This window comes from Mobula birostris, chromosome 2 (assembly GCF_030028105.1).
Source record: "Mobula birostris isolate sMobBir1 chromosome 2, sMobBir1.hap1, whole genome shotgun sequence".
Taxonomy (NCBI): domain Eukaryota; kingdom Metazoa; phylum Chordata; class Chondrichthyes; order Myliobatiformes; family Myliobatidae; genus Mobula; species Mobula birostris.
This window is the reverse complement of record NC_092371.1, coordinates 12,261,593-12,276,147: the sequence shown is the minus strand read 5'-3', so window position 1 is coordinate 12,276,147 and position 14,555 is coordinate 12,261,593. Positions and strand designations below refer to the sequence as shown.

Sequence of the window (14,555 nt, the reverse complement as noted above, 5' to 3'; positions counted from 1 at the left end):
GGACTGTAGTGGCTAAAGAAGGTGCCTGAGCCTCGAACTCAAGAGTTTTACAATCCAGGGTCTCTAACAGACACAATCCATCTTGGCAAAGCAATGGGATTAAAAACCAGATCACCTCCCTCTGGTTCCTCCCCTCCTTCCCTTACCTCCTTAGTCCACTCTCCTCTCCTATCAGATTCCTTTGTCTCTTCACTTCCACCCACCCACCTTCCCCCTCACCTGGTCTCACGTACCAGTTTCAGTTTGGCTTCCCATGTTGGTCCATAGCCTCCATTACTACCAAGATGAAGCCAACCTCAGGATGGAGAAGCAACACCTCAAATTCTGTCAGGGTAGCCTCCAACGTGATGGCATGAACATCGATTTCCCCAACTTCTGGTAATTTGTCCCCCTCTCTCTTTCCATTCCCCTTTCTGGTTCCCCCTCACTCCTTCTCCTCACCTGGTTCCCCTCCTCTTTCCCTTTTTCCCACGGTCCACTCCTCTCATATCAGATTCTTTCTTCTTCAGCCCTTCACCTCTTCCACCTTTCGCCTCACAGCTCCTTGCTTCATCCTCTTCTCCACTCACCTATCACTTCCCCTTCCATCCACCTTCTTATTCTGGCTTCTGCCCTGTTCCTTTCCAGTCCTGGAGAAGGGTCTTGGCCCGAAATGTTAACCGTTTATTCCCCTCCACAGATGCTGCCTGACCTGCTGAGTTCCTCCAGCATTTTGTTTCTGAGAGACTGCAGCAACAAACAATCTGCTGGAGGAACTCAGCAGTCGAGCAGCATTTGTAGAGGGAAAGGAAATGTCGACATTTTGGGTAGAAACCCTGCATCAGGACCTTCCACAGAAACACTGACAATTCCACCTCCCCTCGCAGATGCTGGTCAACCACTGAGTTCCTCCTGCAGATTGTTTGTGGCTCCTGTTTTCAGTGAGGTTTGGTTGAGGTGCTTTCCAAGGAGAATCCGTCAACCCCCATTACACATTTGTTCCATGGGCCCAGCAGAACAGCCAGCATGCAGTGCAGTACTACCTCAGATCTGGTGCATGGGGACTGGTTTGAGTGGATGCCCAGAAATTTGATTTACCTTACGTGCAAGTGAAAGCCTTCTTGATCTGAGCAATGGGCTTGAAGCACGACGGTGCTACCTACACAGGATGAAGTGCCAACCATGAGCAGGCAAGAGAGAACAGCCCCTCGACATTGACCACATCCTGGTGAGATCCAGGGCAAAATCAAACCTAAAAACAAGGCTTGTAGGCCCTAAAAAAAGTGGATAAAATTATTTGGCAAAAGTCTTTATTCAAGATACAAAATATGCAAATATATATATATTTACAACTAAACCTTCTTTCTAAATATTCTAATGCAAAATATTCCAAAAATGCCTCAGTTTTACAAAGCTACTTAGATTTTTTAAAATTGGCAAATAAACAAGTTTTCAGAAAAAAGCCCAAAATGTCTTCTAGCAAGAAATTGGCTTCTTTCCCCCCCTTGATTAATTGAAAAAAAAGCTAAGTTCCTTTGTACTAAAACTACAATTAGGAATATAGTCTGTGCAAAATTTGAAAAGTCCATTTGTTTTGAGAAAATAAACATCTTCAGTCAGCCTGTGCCTGGTTGCCATAGAAAATGCGGAATAGGCTGCAGCCTAACTTTCAAAGACCAGCTGACTGATGATCAACTTTACGTCCAAGTTGGATCTTTAACTTCTGAATATGCGCTGGAAGATTGGATGGGATCTCGGATGGAGTTGGGTTTCAGCCTGAGCTGGTGGTCGACAACGTGCTCATTCCCTGGAGGGTGAGTCCCAGTTCCTTGCACCATTGTCCATCTGACAATCGGCAAACTTTCCCGCCTCTCCGAAGCAATGAATCCAGGGTATCAGCTGCCGACGTCACTTGGTTCCTGATTCTGCTCTCTGCCGGAGGATGAATGGCCTCCATCTGCCTCGGCTCTCTCCAGGAAGACTTGGGACCTCCTGTACTGAGGGTCAAGGCTGTTGCGGGAATGGGGGAGGGGCAGTGGGGGTGCTCATGGAGATTGGTCCTGTGGGGTTGGGAAGGAGAGTGGTGGCTGCTGAAAGTGTCTCAATAATCAGTGTCCCCCCTGCCCATCTGCCTCCTCCACTCTCCACCTCCCTCCCTCCCATCTGCCTCTCCACTCTCCAACTCCCTCCCTCCCATCTGCCTCTCCACTCTCCAACTCCCTCCCTCCCATCTGCCTCCCCACTCTCCAACTCCCTCCCTCCCATCTGCCTCTCCACTCTCCAACTCCCTCCCTCCCATCTGTCTCTCCACTCTCCAACTCCCTCCCTCTCATCTGCCCCTCCACTCTCCAACTCCCTCCCTCTCATCCTCCCTCCCTCTCATCTGCCCCTCCACTCTCCAACTCCCTCCCTCTCATCTGCCCCTCCACTCTCCAACTCCCTCCCTCTCATCTGCCCCTCCACTCTCCACTTCCCTCCCTTTCACCTGCCCCCTCACTCTCACCTTCCTCTATGCCATCTGCCTCTCAGTCTCCACTCCTTCCCATCTGCTGTTCACTCTCCCCACTTTCCACCTCCCCCTTCAGTCTTATCTTCCCCCACTCTCCCCTCCCCATCTCCAATCTGTCCTCTTATCCTTCCCTCCCTCCCATATGCCTCCCCCACTCCACTCCCTCCCATCTGCTTCCACTCTCCACTCCCTTCAATCCTCCCAGTCGCCATGTCTGCCTCACCTGCCTCTATCCCCTCACCCCACCTCCACATTCCTCCAGATCTCTCACCTGTCCCTCACTTTAATCAATCTACCCCCATCAGTGTACCTACACACTCATTTGACCTCTCACTCCTCCTATCATCTCACTGAACCCCTCTCCCCATAACCCAGTTCACCATTGCCTCTGTCCTTTCAATTGATACTTTCTCTCCCACCCCCCACCCCCACCCTTACACCTTCCCCACTCCCACCAACCTGTGCCTCTCTCCTCCGGCTGCACTCTCTATTACAACCCTTCCCCGTCCAATCCCTCAGTCTCCTCTACCAGGCTCCCCTCCCTCTGCCCCCTATGACCAGCCCTTCTCTCTCCCGCTCCCTCGTTGCCAGTTCCCAAGGATGTGGAATTGGGACGAGGCCTGGGCTCACAAATTGAAGGGCACTGAGTGCTCGGACTCCGGGGTGAAGAGCTCCTTGTAGAGTGGGGGGAAGAGGGAATTGGCGATGAATGGGTGGGCTAGACGAAAGTTCCTCAGGCTCTCGCTGTGTCGCTCACACAAGTTCTGCAGCCACTGCACTTTAGCGGGGAGCTGGTGGGGACAAGTGGACACAGTCACTTGAAGCTTACTCCTGCCCCTGCCCCCACCCCCGCCAAATATTCCACCCCAAAGCCATTCCAATTCCTGCCCATGTCCCACTCCCTTTGAGACCAGTGCAGCCCCTGGGCTTGTTGGGACGCCCCGTCTTGGGCCTGGATTTTGCCACCAAGTGGCAACTCTGCCGGTGATGCACAGCAAGATCCTAGTGTGAGTGTTTCTTTCGTATGCAACAACCCCCAACCCCCCCACTCCAAGCTGGGATAAGAGGGTGGCCTCAGGACTCACCCTTCGAGGGTCCTTGAGGGAGGAGTTGGCTTAATATCTTCAAAAGGTGAAGGAATCCCTCAGGCAGTAGCAGGGGAGTCCAGCTGGTGCTCAGCTGCCCGACCCAAGGGTCAGGGTGTTGGGGTGGGGGAGAGGGAGAAATGTGTGAGAAAGAGGGATGGGAGGAAGAGAAACAAGATGAGAAGTGAGAGACAAAGGGAGAGTGGTGAGGAGAAGAGAAAGAAAGGGAGAGAGATGAGAAAAGAGAGACAGGAAGAGAGAATGACAAGGGAAGATATAGAGAAAAACAGGAAGGAAAAGAGGGAGAGGGTGTAGCTAGAAATAAGGGGGAGAGTGTAAGATGAGGGTGGAGAGTCACAGGGAACTGGAGACAGGGAGAAAGAGGAAGAGTGAAGTGTGGGAGAGAGATAGAGTGACGTGGGAAATAGAGTTAGTTAGATGACTATACGGCCCTGGTTACAGGGGGTAAGGAATGGTTATATGGTAAGCCCACATACAGTAGAAAACCAAATAAACGTTGGGCTAGTGTCAGGAAAGATCCTATGAGAGGTCAGCCTTAAGAGAGATGCCCCTCAAAATTGCAGAGTCCCAGCCTGACTGCGATGGGAATGTAGGGGACATGGACGAAGAGGCTGGGCACAACCTGTGCTGCGTCCCGTTGCTGGGGACGACTGGCCTACCTTGGCAAGGATGGGTTCCCGGCGCTCTCTCTGCAGGATGTCCTTGAAAGCCAGCTGCAGGCTGTTCTGGAGTCTCTCCACTTTGAACTTCTCCTGAAGCCACATTCGATCTGTGCACGAGGTTCAGGCAGGGGAAGGAAAAACTCCATTAACAAGGATATACAGCAACTACACAGCTCCTTCTCTAACACTGTCAGCATTTATCACACATCCCTAGGTGCCCCTTGGGGAGGTGTTGAGGTAGCACCAGCTGTTACAGTTTGTGTGGGGAAGGCGCTTGAAGAGGGATTTTCTGGGTCTCAGGCTCAGTGGCAGTGAAACAGCAGCCAAGAGCGGGGATGGTGGGGGGAACCTGCAGTTGGCTGTGTTCCCCTTGTCGGGAGAGGTGGGTGGTAGGAGAAACTGGGCAAGTAACTGATTCTGTGTTTTGTAGACGGTGCACACAATAGACAATAGGTGCAGGAGTAGGCCCTTCAGCCCTTCGAGCCAGCACCGCCATTCACTGTGATCATGGCTGATCATCCACAATCAGTACCCCGTTCCTGCCTTCTCCCCACATCCCTTGACTCCACTATCTTTATCTATCTAACTCTTTCTTGAAAGCATCCAGAGAATTGGCCTCCACTGCCTTCTGAGGCAGAGCATTCCACAGATCTACAACTCCCTGGGTGAAAAAAGTTTTTCCTCAGCTCCGTTCTAAATGGCCTACCCCTTATTCTCAAATTGTGGCCTCTGGTTCTGGACTCCTCCAACATCGGGAACATGTTTCCTGCCACTAGCGTGTCCAATCCCCTAATAATCTTATATGTTTCAATCAGATCCTCTCTCATCCTTCTAAATTCCAGTGTATACAAGCCCAGTGGCTCCAATCTTTCAACATATGACAGTCCCGCCATCCCGGGAATTAACCTCGTGAACCTACGCTGCACTCCCTCAATAGCAAGAATGTCCTTCCTCAAATTTGGAGACCAAAACTGCACACAATACTCCAGGTGTGGTCTCACCAGGGCCCTGTACAACTGCAGAAGGATCTCTTTGCTCCTATACTCAACTCCCCTTGTTATGAAGGCCAACATGCCATTAGCTTTCTTCACTGCCTGCTGTACCTGCATGCTTACTTTCAGTGACTGATGAACAAATACACCTAGATCTCACTGTACTTTCCCTTTTCCTAACTTGACACCATTCAGATAGTAATCTGCCTTCCTGTTCTTGTCACCAAAGTGGATAACCTCACACTTACCCACATTAAACTGCATCTGCCCACTCACCCAACCTGTCCAAGTCACCCTGCATTCTCATAACATCCTCCTCACATTTTACACTGCCACCCAGCTTTCTGTCATCTGCAAATTTGCTAATGTTACTTTTAATCCCTTCATCTAAATCATTTATGTATATTGTAAATAGCTGAGCTCCCATCACCGAGCCTTGCAGTACCTCACTAGTCACTGCCTGCCGTTCTGAAAGGGACCCGTTAATCCCTACTCATTGTTTCCTGTCTGCCAACCAATTTTCTATCCATGTCAGTACCCTACACCCAATACCATGTGCTCCAATTTTACCCACTAATCTCCTATGTGGGACCTTATCAAAGGCTTTCTGAAAGTTCAGGTACACTACATCCACTGGCTCTCCCTTGTCCATTTTCATAGTTACATCCTCAAAAAATTCCAGAAGATTAGTCAAGCATGATTTCCCCTCTGTAAATCCATGCTGACTCGGACCAATCCTGTTACTGCTATCCAAATGTGCTGCTATTTCATCTTTTATAATTGACACCAGCATCTTCCCCACCACTGATGTCAGGCTAACTGGTCTACAATTCCCTGTTTTCTCTCTCCCTCCTTTCTTAAAAAGTGGGATAACATTAGCTACCCTCCAATCCACAGGAACTGATCCTGAATCTATAGAACATTGGAAAATGATTACCAATGCGTCCACGATTTCTAGAGCCACCTCCTTAAGTACCCTGGGATGCAGACCATCAGGCCCTAGGGATTTATCAGCCTTCAGTCCCATCAGTCTATCCAACACCAATTTCCCTCAGTTCCTCCATTACCCTAGGTCCTCTGACAACTATTACATCTGGGAGATTGTTTGTGTCTTCCCTAGTGAAGACATATCCAAAGGACCTGTTCAACTTGTCTGCCATTTCTTTGTTCCCCACAATAAATTCACCCATTTCTGTCTTCAAGGGCCCAATCTTTGGTCTTAACTAATTTTTTCCTCTTCACATACCTCAAGAAGCTTTCACTACCCTCCTTTATATTCTTGGCTAGCTTACCTTTGTACCTCATCTTTTCTCCCCGTATTGCCTTGTTAGTTATCTTCTGTTGCTCTTTAAAAGTTCCCAATCCTCCGGCTTCTCGCTCAACTTTGTTATGTTATGCTTCTTCTCTTTTCTTTTTATACTGTCCTTGACTTCCCTTGTCAGCTACGGTCGCCCCTTACTCCCCTTAGAATCTTTCTTCCTCTTTGGAATGAACTGATCCTGCATCTTCTGTATTATTCCCAGAAATACCTGTCATTGTTGTTCCACTGTCATCCCTGCTAGGGTATCTTTCTAGTCAACTTTGGCCGGCTCCTCCCTCATTGCTCCATAGTCCCCTTTGTTCAACTGTAATACCGACACTTCTGATTTTCCCTTCTCCCTCTCAAATTGTAGACTAGAACTCATCATATTATGGTCATTACCTCCTAATGGCTCCTTTACCTCGAGTTCCCTTATCAAATCCGGTTCATTACACAACACTAGATCCAGAATTGCCTTCTCTCTGGTAGGCTTCAGTACAAGCTGCTCTAAGAATCCATCCCTGAGGCACTCCACAATCTCTGTCTCTTGGGGTCCAGTACCAACCTGATTTTCCCAGTCTACCAACATGTTGAAATACCCCATAACAACCGTAGCATTACCTTTGCGACATGTCAATTTTAACTCTTGATTCAACTTGCACCCTATATCCAGGCTACTGTTTGGGGGCCTGTAGATAACTCCCATTAGGGTCTTTTTGCCCTTACAATTTCTCAGTTCTAGCCATACTGACCCTCGGCCTGAAACGTCGACTGTACCTCTTCCTAGAGATGCTGCCTGGCCTGCTGCATTCACCAGCAACTTTGATGTGTGTTGCGTGACTCTACATCTCCTGATTACACTGTAGCTATTTGGCTGGAGGGAGGGAGTGTACAGGAATGTGGGTGGGATGCCAATTGAGTGGGCTGCTTTGTCCTGGGTAGTGTTGATCTTGCTGGGAATTGTTGGAATCACACTCACCAGGGAAGTGGAGAATGCCCTGACATAATCCAGTGGGTAGGCGGAGGGAGAGGTAATGTGGTGGATATTGAGTTAATAGGCTAACTCCACCCAGGGAAATGCAGAATGCTCCATCACATACCTGACATGTAGACGTTGGGGGGTGGGGGAGAGAGGTAATGTGGTGGATGCTGAGTGTATGAACTAACTTCACCCAGGGAAATGCAGAATATTCCATTACACTCCTGACGTAGACAGGAGAGGGAGGGGAAGAGGTAATGTGGTGGATGCTGAGTTTGTGGGCTAACTCCACCCGGGGAAGTGGAGGGTGTCCCATTACACTCTTGACTTGTAGATGGGGTTGGGGGTGGGAGAGGTAATGTGGCGGCGAATGCTGAGTGTATGAGCTAACTCCACCCAGGGAAGTGCAGGGTTTTCCATTACACTTCTGACCTGTGCCTTATAGGTGAGAGAAATCTTTGGAATTCTCCCAGATTTTGCCCATTAAGCCCTGAAGCTTGAAGGAAGCCCCCCCCCCCCCACCCCACTGACCCCACCTCTCCCCTTAGGGAGCCTCACCTGTGGATATGAGCACCGTGGCAGTGAAGAGGGCAAGTTCCTGTTCGGAGAGACGCAGTGAGCACATCGCATTGGAAAACTCAAATATCATGTTGATCAAATCCTTGCAACCTGTTGAGCAAGAGATTGGAGGATGTGAGGGTCACTGTCAATCCCAAAGAGGATGTGAGAGAGTCCTAAGGGTCACTGAGGATGTGACAGAGTCCTGAGGGTCACTGTCCATCCCACAGAGTGCAGGGGCTGAGGCAGGGATGGCAACAGTGAGAGAGATGCAGGGCTGTACGGAGATTAGTGAGAAATTGAAGGATCCAGATAATGAGAGAGAAGGGGGAGGGAGATGAGTGAGAGAAAGAGAGATAAGCAAGAGAGAGGGCAGGGGCAGAGGCAAAGTGAGAGAGACAAAGAGGAGAGGGGGGAAAGGAGAGAAAGGAAAGGGAAGGTGGGATTGAGCAGGAAGGGAGAGAGACGGGGAGATGGAGGGGAGGAGAGGAAAAGAGAGAGACAGAGAATGATAAAGAATGAGAATGTGAATGATATAATCAATTCACAGGTTCAGGTCCTGAACTGAATTTTGGAGTCTTTAGATGGGACGTTGCAATGGTTAATGGGATGAGACGGTTAGAATGCGCTTGGAGCATTCTGGTTTGCCTCATTATAGGAAGGGTGTGGAAACTTTTGAGAGGGTGCAGAGGAGATTTACCAGGATGCTGCCTGGATTAGGGAGTGTGTCTTATGAGGAAAGGTTGAGCGAGTCAGGGATTTCCACTATGGATCAAAGGAAGGTGAGAGGAGACTTGATAGAAGTGTGCAAGATGATAAGAGGCACAGATTGAGTGGAGAGCCAGAAACCTTTTCCTCAGGGTGGAAATGGCTAATACGAGGGGTCATTAAGGTGATTGGAGGAAAGTTTAGGGGCAATGTCAGAGGTTGTTTTATTTTACATAGAGTGGTGGGCACATATAACACACTGCTGGGGTAGTGGTAGAGACACATATATTAGGAACATTTAAGAAACTCTCAGATTGGCACAAGTGTAAGGTTCTCAGTAATATTAACTGTAATGTTAACTGCTAATTATAAAATGGCTTCTCTGAAGTGTAATAATGAAATGGCTTCTTTGTAATGTTAACTATGAGGTACTGTTCTCTGTAGCTGAAATGTTTGGGTTTTAGTTATAGATAACGGAGGAACTAACCAATGGAAGCTGTTGTTCTATATGTATATGTGGGGAACCTGGGTCAGTGCATGGGCTTTTCGGGAGGAGAATGGAAGAGGAAGGACATGCTGGACGCGCTCTGGTTGACCACCGTGGTTGGTCCCAGGTGGCGGGTTGAGGAGGTCAGAGTAGATCGAATGGTGGAAAGCAGTCCCCATTAACTGAGCTCCAACAGCTGTGCACCAAGTGGTTGAACTCTGATAAGTTTGGTGCCTTTTACTTCCCTTTTATATTGTATCTCTATTAATTAAATAGTTCCAGTAAGATTTATAAAGTGTAATCTGTAAATCGTACGTTGTGTGCGGTCTGATATTTTATGTGTGAGTTTGTATCAGGGTGCATTACACAGCAACTACACAAGCGTGAGACACGGTTTGGTGGGCGGACGGGGTTTCCCCTAGACAAACACCAGCCGATAACGCTGAGCATTACACAAGGATGAAAGAAAAATGGAGGGCTATGGAGGAGGGAAGGGTTAGATTGATCTTAGAGAAAGTTAAAATATTGTGGGCTGAAGGACCTGTACTGTACTGTTTGATGTTCTATATTTGCAGGGAAAGGAGAATCTGCTAAATAGCAGATCTTTAAATGTGTAATTTTAAGAGTTGAGAAGGGCAAGGATGGCAGATTTTGGGAACCTTTGCTGATGAATGATACTGAGGTTTTGATTAAGAAAGAAAAGAAGGCATGCACTGTGCCCAAGCAATCGGTGAATAGTGAATCCCTTAATGACAAGAACTACTCTTCTTCTTGTAGCTACCAAAAAAGAAGCTGAGGATATGAATAAGATCCAGCAAGCAAAATGAAGCGGAATCCCATGAGATGAAGAATAAAAGGGTGGGTAAGGGGAGAACAGGTACCTTAAAGACCATCATGGCTGGCTGTGTGGGAAGGAAAGGAAATGGCTGAGACTTTTAATGAATATTTCTCTTCAGTTTTTACTGTGGGGAAAATTATGGAAGTTAAGAAATGGTGGTACAAAGTGCTGGAAGAACACAGCAGGTCAGGCAGCATCTATCGAGGGGTGAAACAGTTGAAATTTCAGGCCAGGACTTGAAAGGAATGGGGCAGAAGCCAGTTGTCTTGGACCACAGTTGAATTAGCAGGGAGGAGATATTGGAGTCTTTAAAGTGTATTGAGGTAAGTAAATCCCCAGGACCTGACCTGGTGGGAAGCTAGAGAAGAAATTGCTAAGGTCCTTGCAGAGATTCCTGCTTCATCTCTGGCCTCAGGTGAAACTCCAGAGGACTGGAGAGTGCTAGATGTGATTCCATTGTTCTCAAAGGGTAGCAAAAGCAAACTCGGAAACTACAGGTCATTGTCTCTGACATTGGTGATGGGTAAATTGCTGGAGGGGATACTGAGGGGCAGGGTCTGGTTTGGTTATGTGTGGGAAGCCATATCTTTCAAATCTCCTAGAGTTCTGAAAGGAGTTAACCAAGAGGACATACTGGTCTGGTAAGTTAAGTCACATGGGATCTGGGGGGAGTATGGATCGGATTCATGACTGGTTCAGTGGTTGGAGGCTGAGGCTTGTTTCTCAGAGTGGGGGCCTGTGTTTAGTACAGGGTGAAAGTACATGGTCTTTTTCCCAGGGAGGGGTTGCTGAAAACAAGATAAAGAGAGAGAGAGAGGCAGGAGAGATGAGTGAGAGAGAGAGAGCGATAAGCAAGGAAGAGGAGAATGCAAGAGAAGGGGAGAGAAAGTGATAAGTAAGAAAGAGAGGAGAGTGCAAAGTGAAGAGAGGAAGAGGCAAAGTGAAGAAACAGATTAATTATTAGTAAGGAGAGAGAGATGGAAGTGGAGAGAAAGAGGGCGTATATTTAAGATCAGAGGCAGGAGAGCGACATTGGGGTAGTTTTTTCACACAAAAGGTGATGCATATTTGGAAAGGGCTGTCAGAAATAGTGGTTGAGGTGGGTACAATGGCAATGTTTAAAAGCCATCCAGATAAATACATGGATCAGAGTGATTTTGCGGGCTTTGGGCCAAATATGGGCAAATGGGGCTGGCTTGTTGGGTAACACAGACAGCATGGATGAGTTGGGCTGAAGGGCCTGTTTCTGTGTGGTATGACTCTGTGAGAGGTAGAGGTGGAGTAGGAGAATGGGAAGGGAGAGAAATGGATAGAGAAGGGGAGGGGGAGACAGCAGGGAATGGGGAATTCATGTTCTGGTCCTGAACACTCTCCCTTCAATCTGAGACCATGTTGTTAGGTGGGGGGAGCAGTTCCCTTACCCAGGGAGTGGAAGAGCTCGGGTCCAGCGAACTTGCCCTCGAAAAAAACGGTGTTGTTGGCAGGATTGAATGCGCGACACATCCTCAGCAGCACCACCTCCAGTGAGCCTGTGGTGGACACAGTAAACATGGATGTCAGCCTAGTCCTGCACCACAGGAAGCATCCTATCCAGATGCATCATGGCTTGGTACGACAATTGCTTTGTACATGACTGCAAGAAACGGCAAAGTTGTATACGCAGCTCAGCACATCATGGAAATTAGTTTTCTCTCTCGGCCTTGGCCGACGCTTCCTACTGCCTCAGTAAAGCAGCCAGTATAACAAAAAGACCCCATCCACCCATCCTGGACATTCTCTCTCCTCTCCCCCCCCCTCGAGCAGTAGAACAGAAGCCCGAGAGCACATACCACCAGACTTTATGGTAACCTGGTGCGGAGGGGAGAAGGCTGCTCAGGGTTGCTCCTGGCCAAGGTGGCCATTCAAGGATATAGGCAGCAGGCAGATGAGGGCTCTACCCACCTCTTCTGAGGTTGTGTCTGTGCCTTAGTGTCCTTGGAAAAAGGGCAAAGTTCAAAGTAAATTGATTATCAAAATGCATATCGTATATATCACCATGTACGACCCTGGAATTCATTTTCTTGCGTGCATATTTAATAAATCCATAACAGAAATCACTGAAAGACCGCATCCTGCAAAATAAACCAAAAACCAATGTGCAAAAGACAACAAGCAGCATATTAACAAAAGAAAAATAAATAAGAAATAAATATCGAGAACATGAGATGAAGAGTCCTGAGAGTGAGTCCATAGATTGTGGGAATGTTTCAATGGTGGGGCAGGTAAAGTTGAGTGAAGTTATCCCCTCTGGTTTAACAGCCTGATGGTTCTGGGGTAATAACTGTTCCTGAATCTGGTGGTGTGGGTCCTGAGGCTCCTGTACCACCTTTCTGATGGCAGCAGCAAGAAGAGAGCATGCACTGGGTGGAGGGTGTTGCTTTCCTGCATCATCGCTCGTGTAGATATGCTCAATGGTAGGGAGGGACTGGGCCATATCCACTACTTTTTTGTAGAATTTTCCATTCATGTGGTCTTTATAACAACAGTGAGGGATTTCCGAGAATGTTGGGCCCCTCTGGGGCTCGTGTGTGTTGTATATAGTAATCATCTTATTTCAATTTGAAACTGTAATTAGCTTTTGAACACTGATTACAGTATTGTGTTTTATCAGTGAATAAACTTTTGTTACAAAAAGCCCGTGTGCCTGGCTCTTTGAACCCTGTACTAATGCGACTACCTTCCCTTCACTGACCTCGTCGAACTTCTCTGCCTCCCTCAGATCTCCAGCTAACCATCACCAAAGCAGAGACACCTGGAGGCCACATACCATGGGTCCCTGGTTGTGGCAACACAGGTGGATAGGGAGGTGAAGAAGATACGCTGCATTCTTGTCTCTGTAAGATGCGGCATCGAATATAAAGGTTGGGATGTTATGTTCATATACATAAGAAATCCTGTAGATGCTTGAGGTCTTGAGCAACACACACAAAATGCTGGAGGAACTTGGCGGGCCAGGCAGCATCTATGGAGGGGAATAAACAGTCAACATTTCAAGCCGAGATCCTTCATCATAACCGGAGTACCAATCATGAGTTGGAGAGCTGCGAGAGTGGAGGCAGCACTCGGGCCAGGGAGCAAAGTTTAAAAGGGGAAGCTTCGTGGGAACTCAGCTATAACCGGCGCACCAATCATGGGCTGGAGAGCAGGGAAGGTTCAGGCATAAAAGGGAGACGCTGCCTAGCGGAGTGGTCATTGACAGAGTGGTCTGAGGCAGAGTGGCAGGGCTTTGGCTCACTCGGGCTTTGGTGAGATAAGTGGAGTTCGTTTTTTCCTTTTTTTTTGGAGGAATAGAGAGCATGTCTGTAGGGTTAGTACTTTGCTCTGGGTGTCAGATGTGGAAATCCTGGGCATCTTCCAGTCTTCTAGATGGCCACATCTGTGCCAAGTGCACCGAGATGCACCTTCTGAGAGACCGTGTTAGGGATCTGGAGCTGCAGCTTGATGACCTACAGCTTATTAGGGAAAGTGAGCAGGAGACAGATAAGAGCTACAAGGAGTTAGTCACTCTGAGGCTGTAGGAGCTAGATAAGTGGGTGACTGTCAGGGAAGGGATGGTAAGAGCTTAGATAGTAGAGAGCACCCCTGTGGCCATCCCCCTCAGTAATTGTTATCTCATGCTGGATGCTCTTGGGGGTGGGGAGAGGTAACCTGACAGAGGATGACCACGGCGAACGGGTCTCTGACACTGAGTCTGGTTCCGTGGTGCAGAAGGGAAAGAGGAAGATGAGGAATGTGGTAGTCATAGGGGATTCCATAGTGAGGGGAACAGACAGGAGGTTCTGTCAGCCTGATAGAGATACCCGCATGGTGTGTTGCCTCCCAGGTGCCAGAGTACAGGACGTCTCAGATTGGGTGCAGGGTATTCTGAAGGGAGAGTGTGAACAGCCAGAAGTCCTGGTACACATTGGTACCAATGACATAGGTAGAAAAAGGGAAGAGGTCCTGAAGAGAGAATTCAGAGAGTTAGGTAGGAAGCTGAAAAGCAGGACCTCCAGGGTAGTAATCTCAGGATTTCTTCCTGTGCCACGTGCTAACGAGCAGAATAGTATGATCAGGCATATTAATGCGTGGCTGAGAGACTGGTGTACGGGGCAGGGCTTTGGGTTCCTGGATCATTGGAGCCTCTTCTGGGGAAGGTATGACCCGTACAAAAAAGAAGGGTTATATCTGAACCAAAAGAGGTCCAATATCCCAGCAAGCAGGTTTAATAGAGCTATGAGGGAGGGTTTAAACTAATCTGGCAGGGGGATGGGAACTGGAGTGATAGGGCTGAGGAAGGGGAAAACAGAAATAAATCAAAGATAGCGTGCAACAAGATGATAGAAAGGACAGGCAGCAGATGAGGCATAATCACAGCCAGTGGGATGATTTACAGGGCAACAGAGGCCTGGTGCAGTT

At 48.3% G+C, this 14,555-nt stretch overlaps 1 protein-coding gene across 1 annotated transcript in view; it reads right to left on the bottom strand.

Moving 5' to 3' along the window:
- Positions 1-2,954: 2,954 nt before the first annotated feature.
- The window catches only part of LOC140212391 (nuclear receptor ROR-alpha A-like), a 289,576-nt gene continuing 277,975 nt past the window's right edge, over positions 2,955-14,555 (bottom strand). The window contains exons 15-18 of the mRNA XM_072283142.1: positions 11,540-11,647; positions 8,086-8,196; positions 4,254-4,363; positions 2,955-3,279 (exon numbers count right to left, since the gene is read on the bottom strand). Of these exons, the coding sequence (XP_072139243.1) occupies positions 3,115-3,279; positions 4,254-4,363; positions 8,086-8,196; positions 11,540-11,647 (494 nt within the window). The 3' untranslated portion in view covers positions 2,955-3,114. The remainder of the gene's footprint in view (positions 3,280-4,253; positions 4,364-8,085; positions 8,197-11,539; positions 11,648-14,555) is intronic.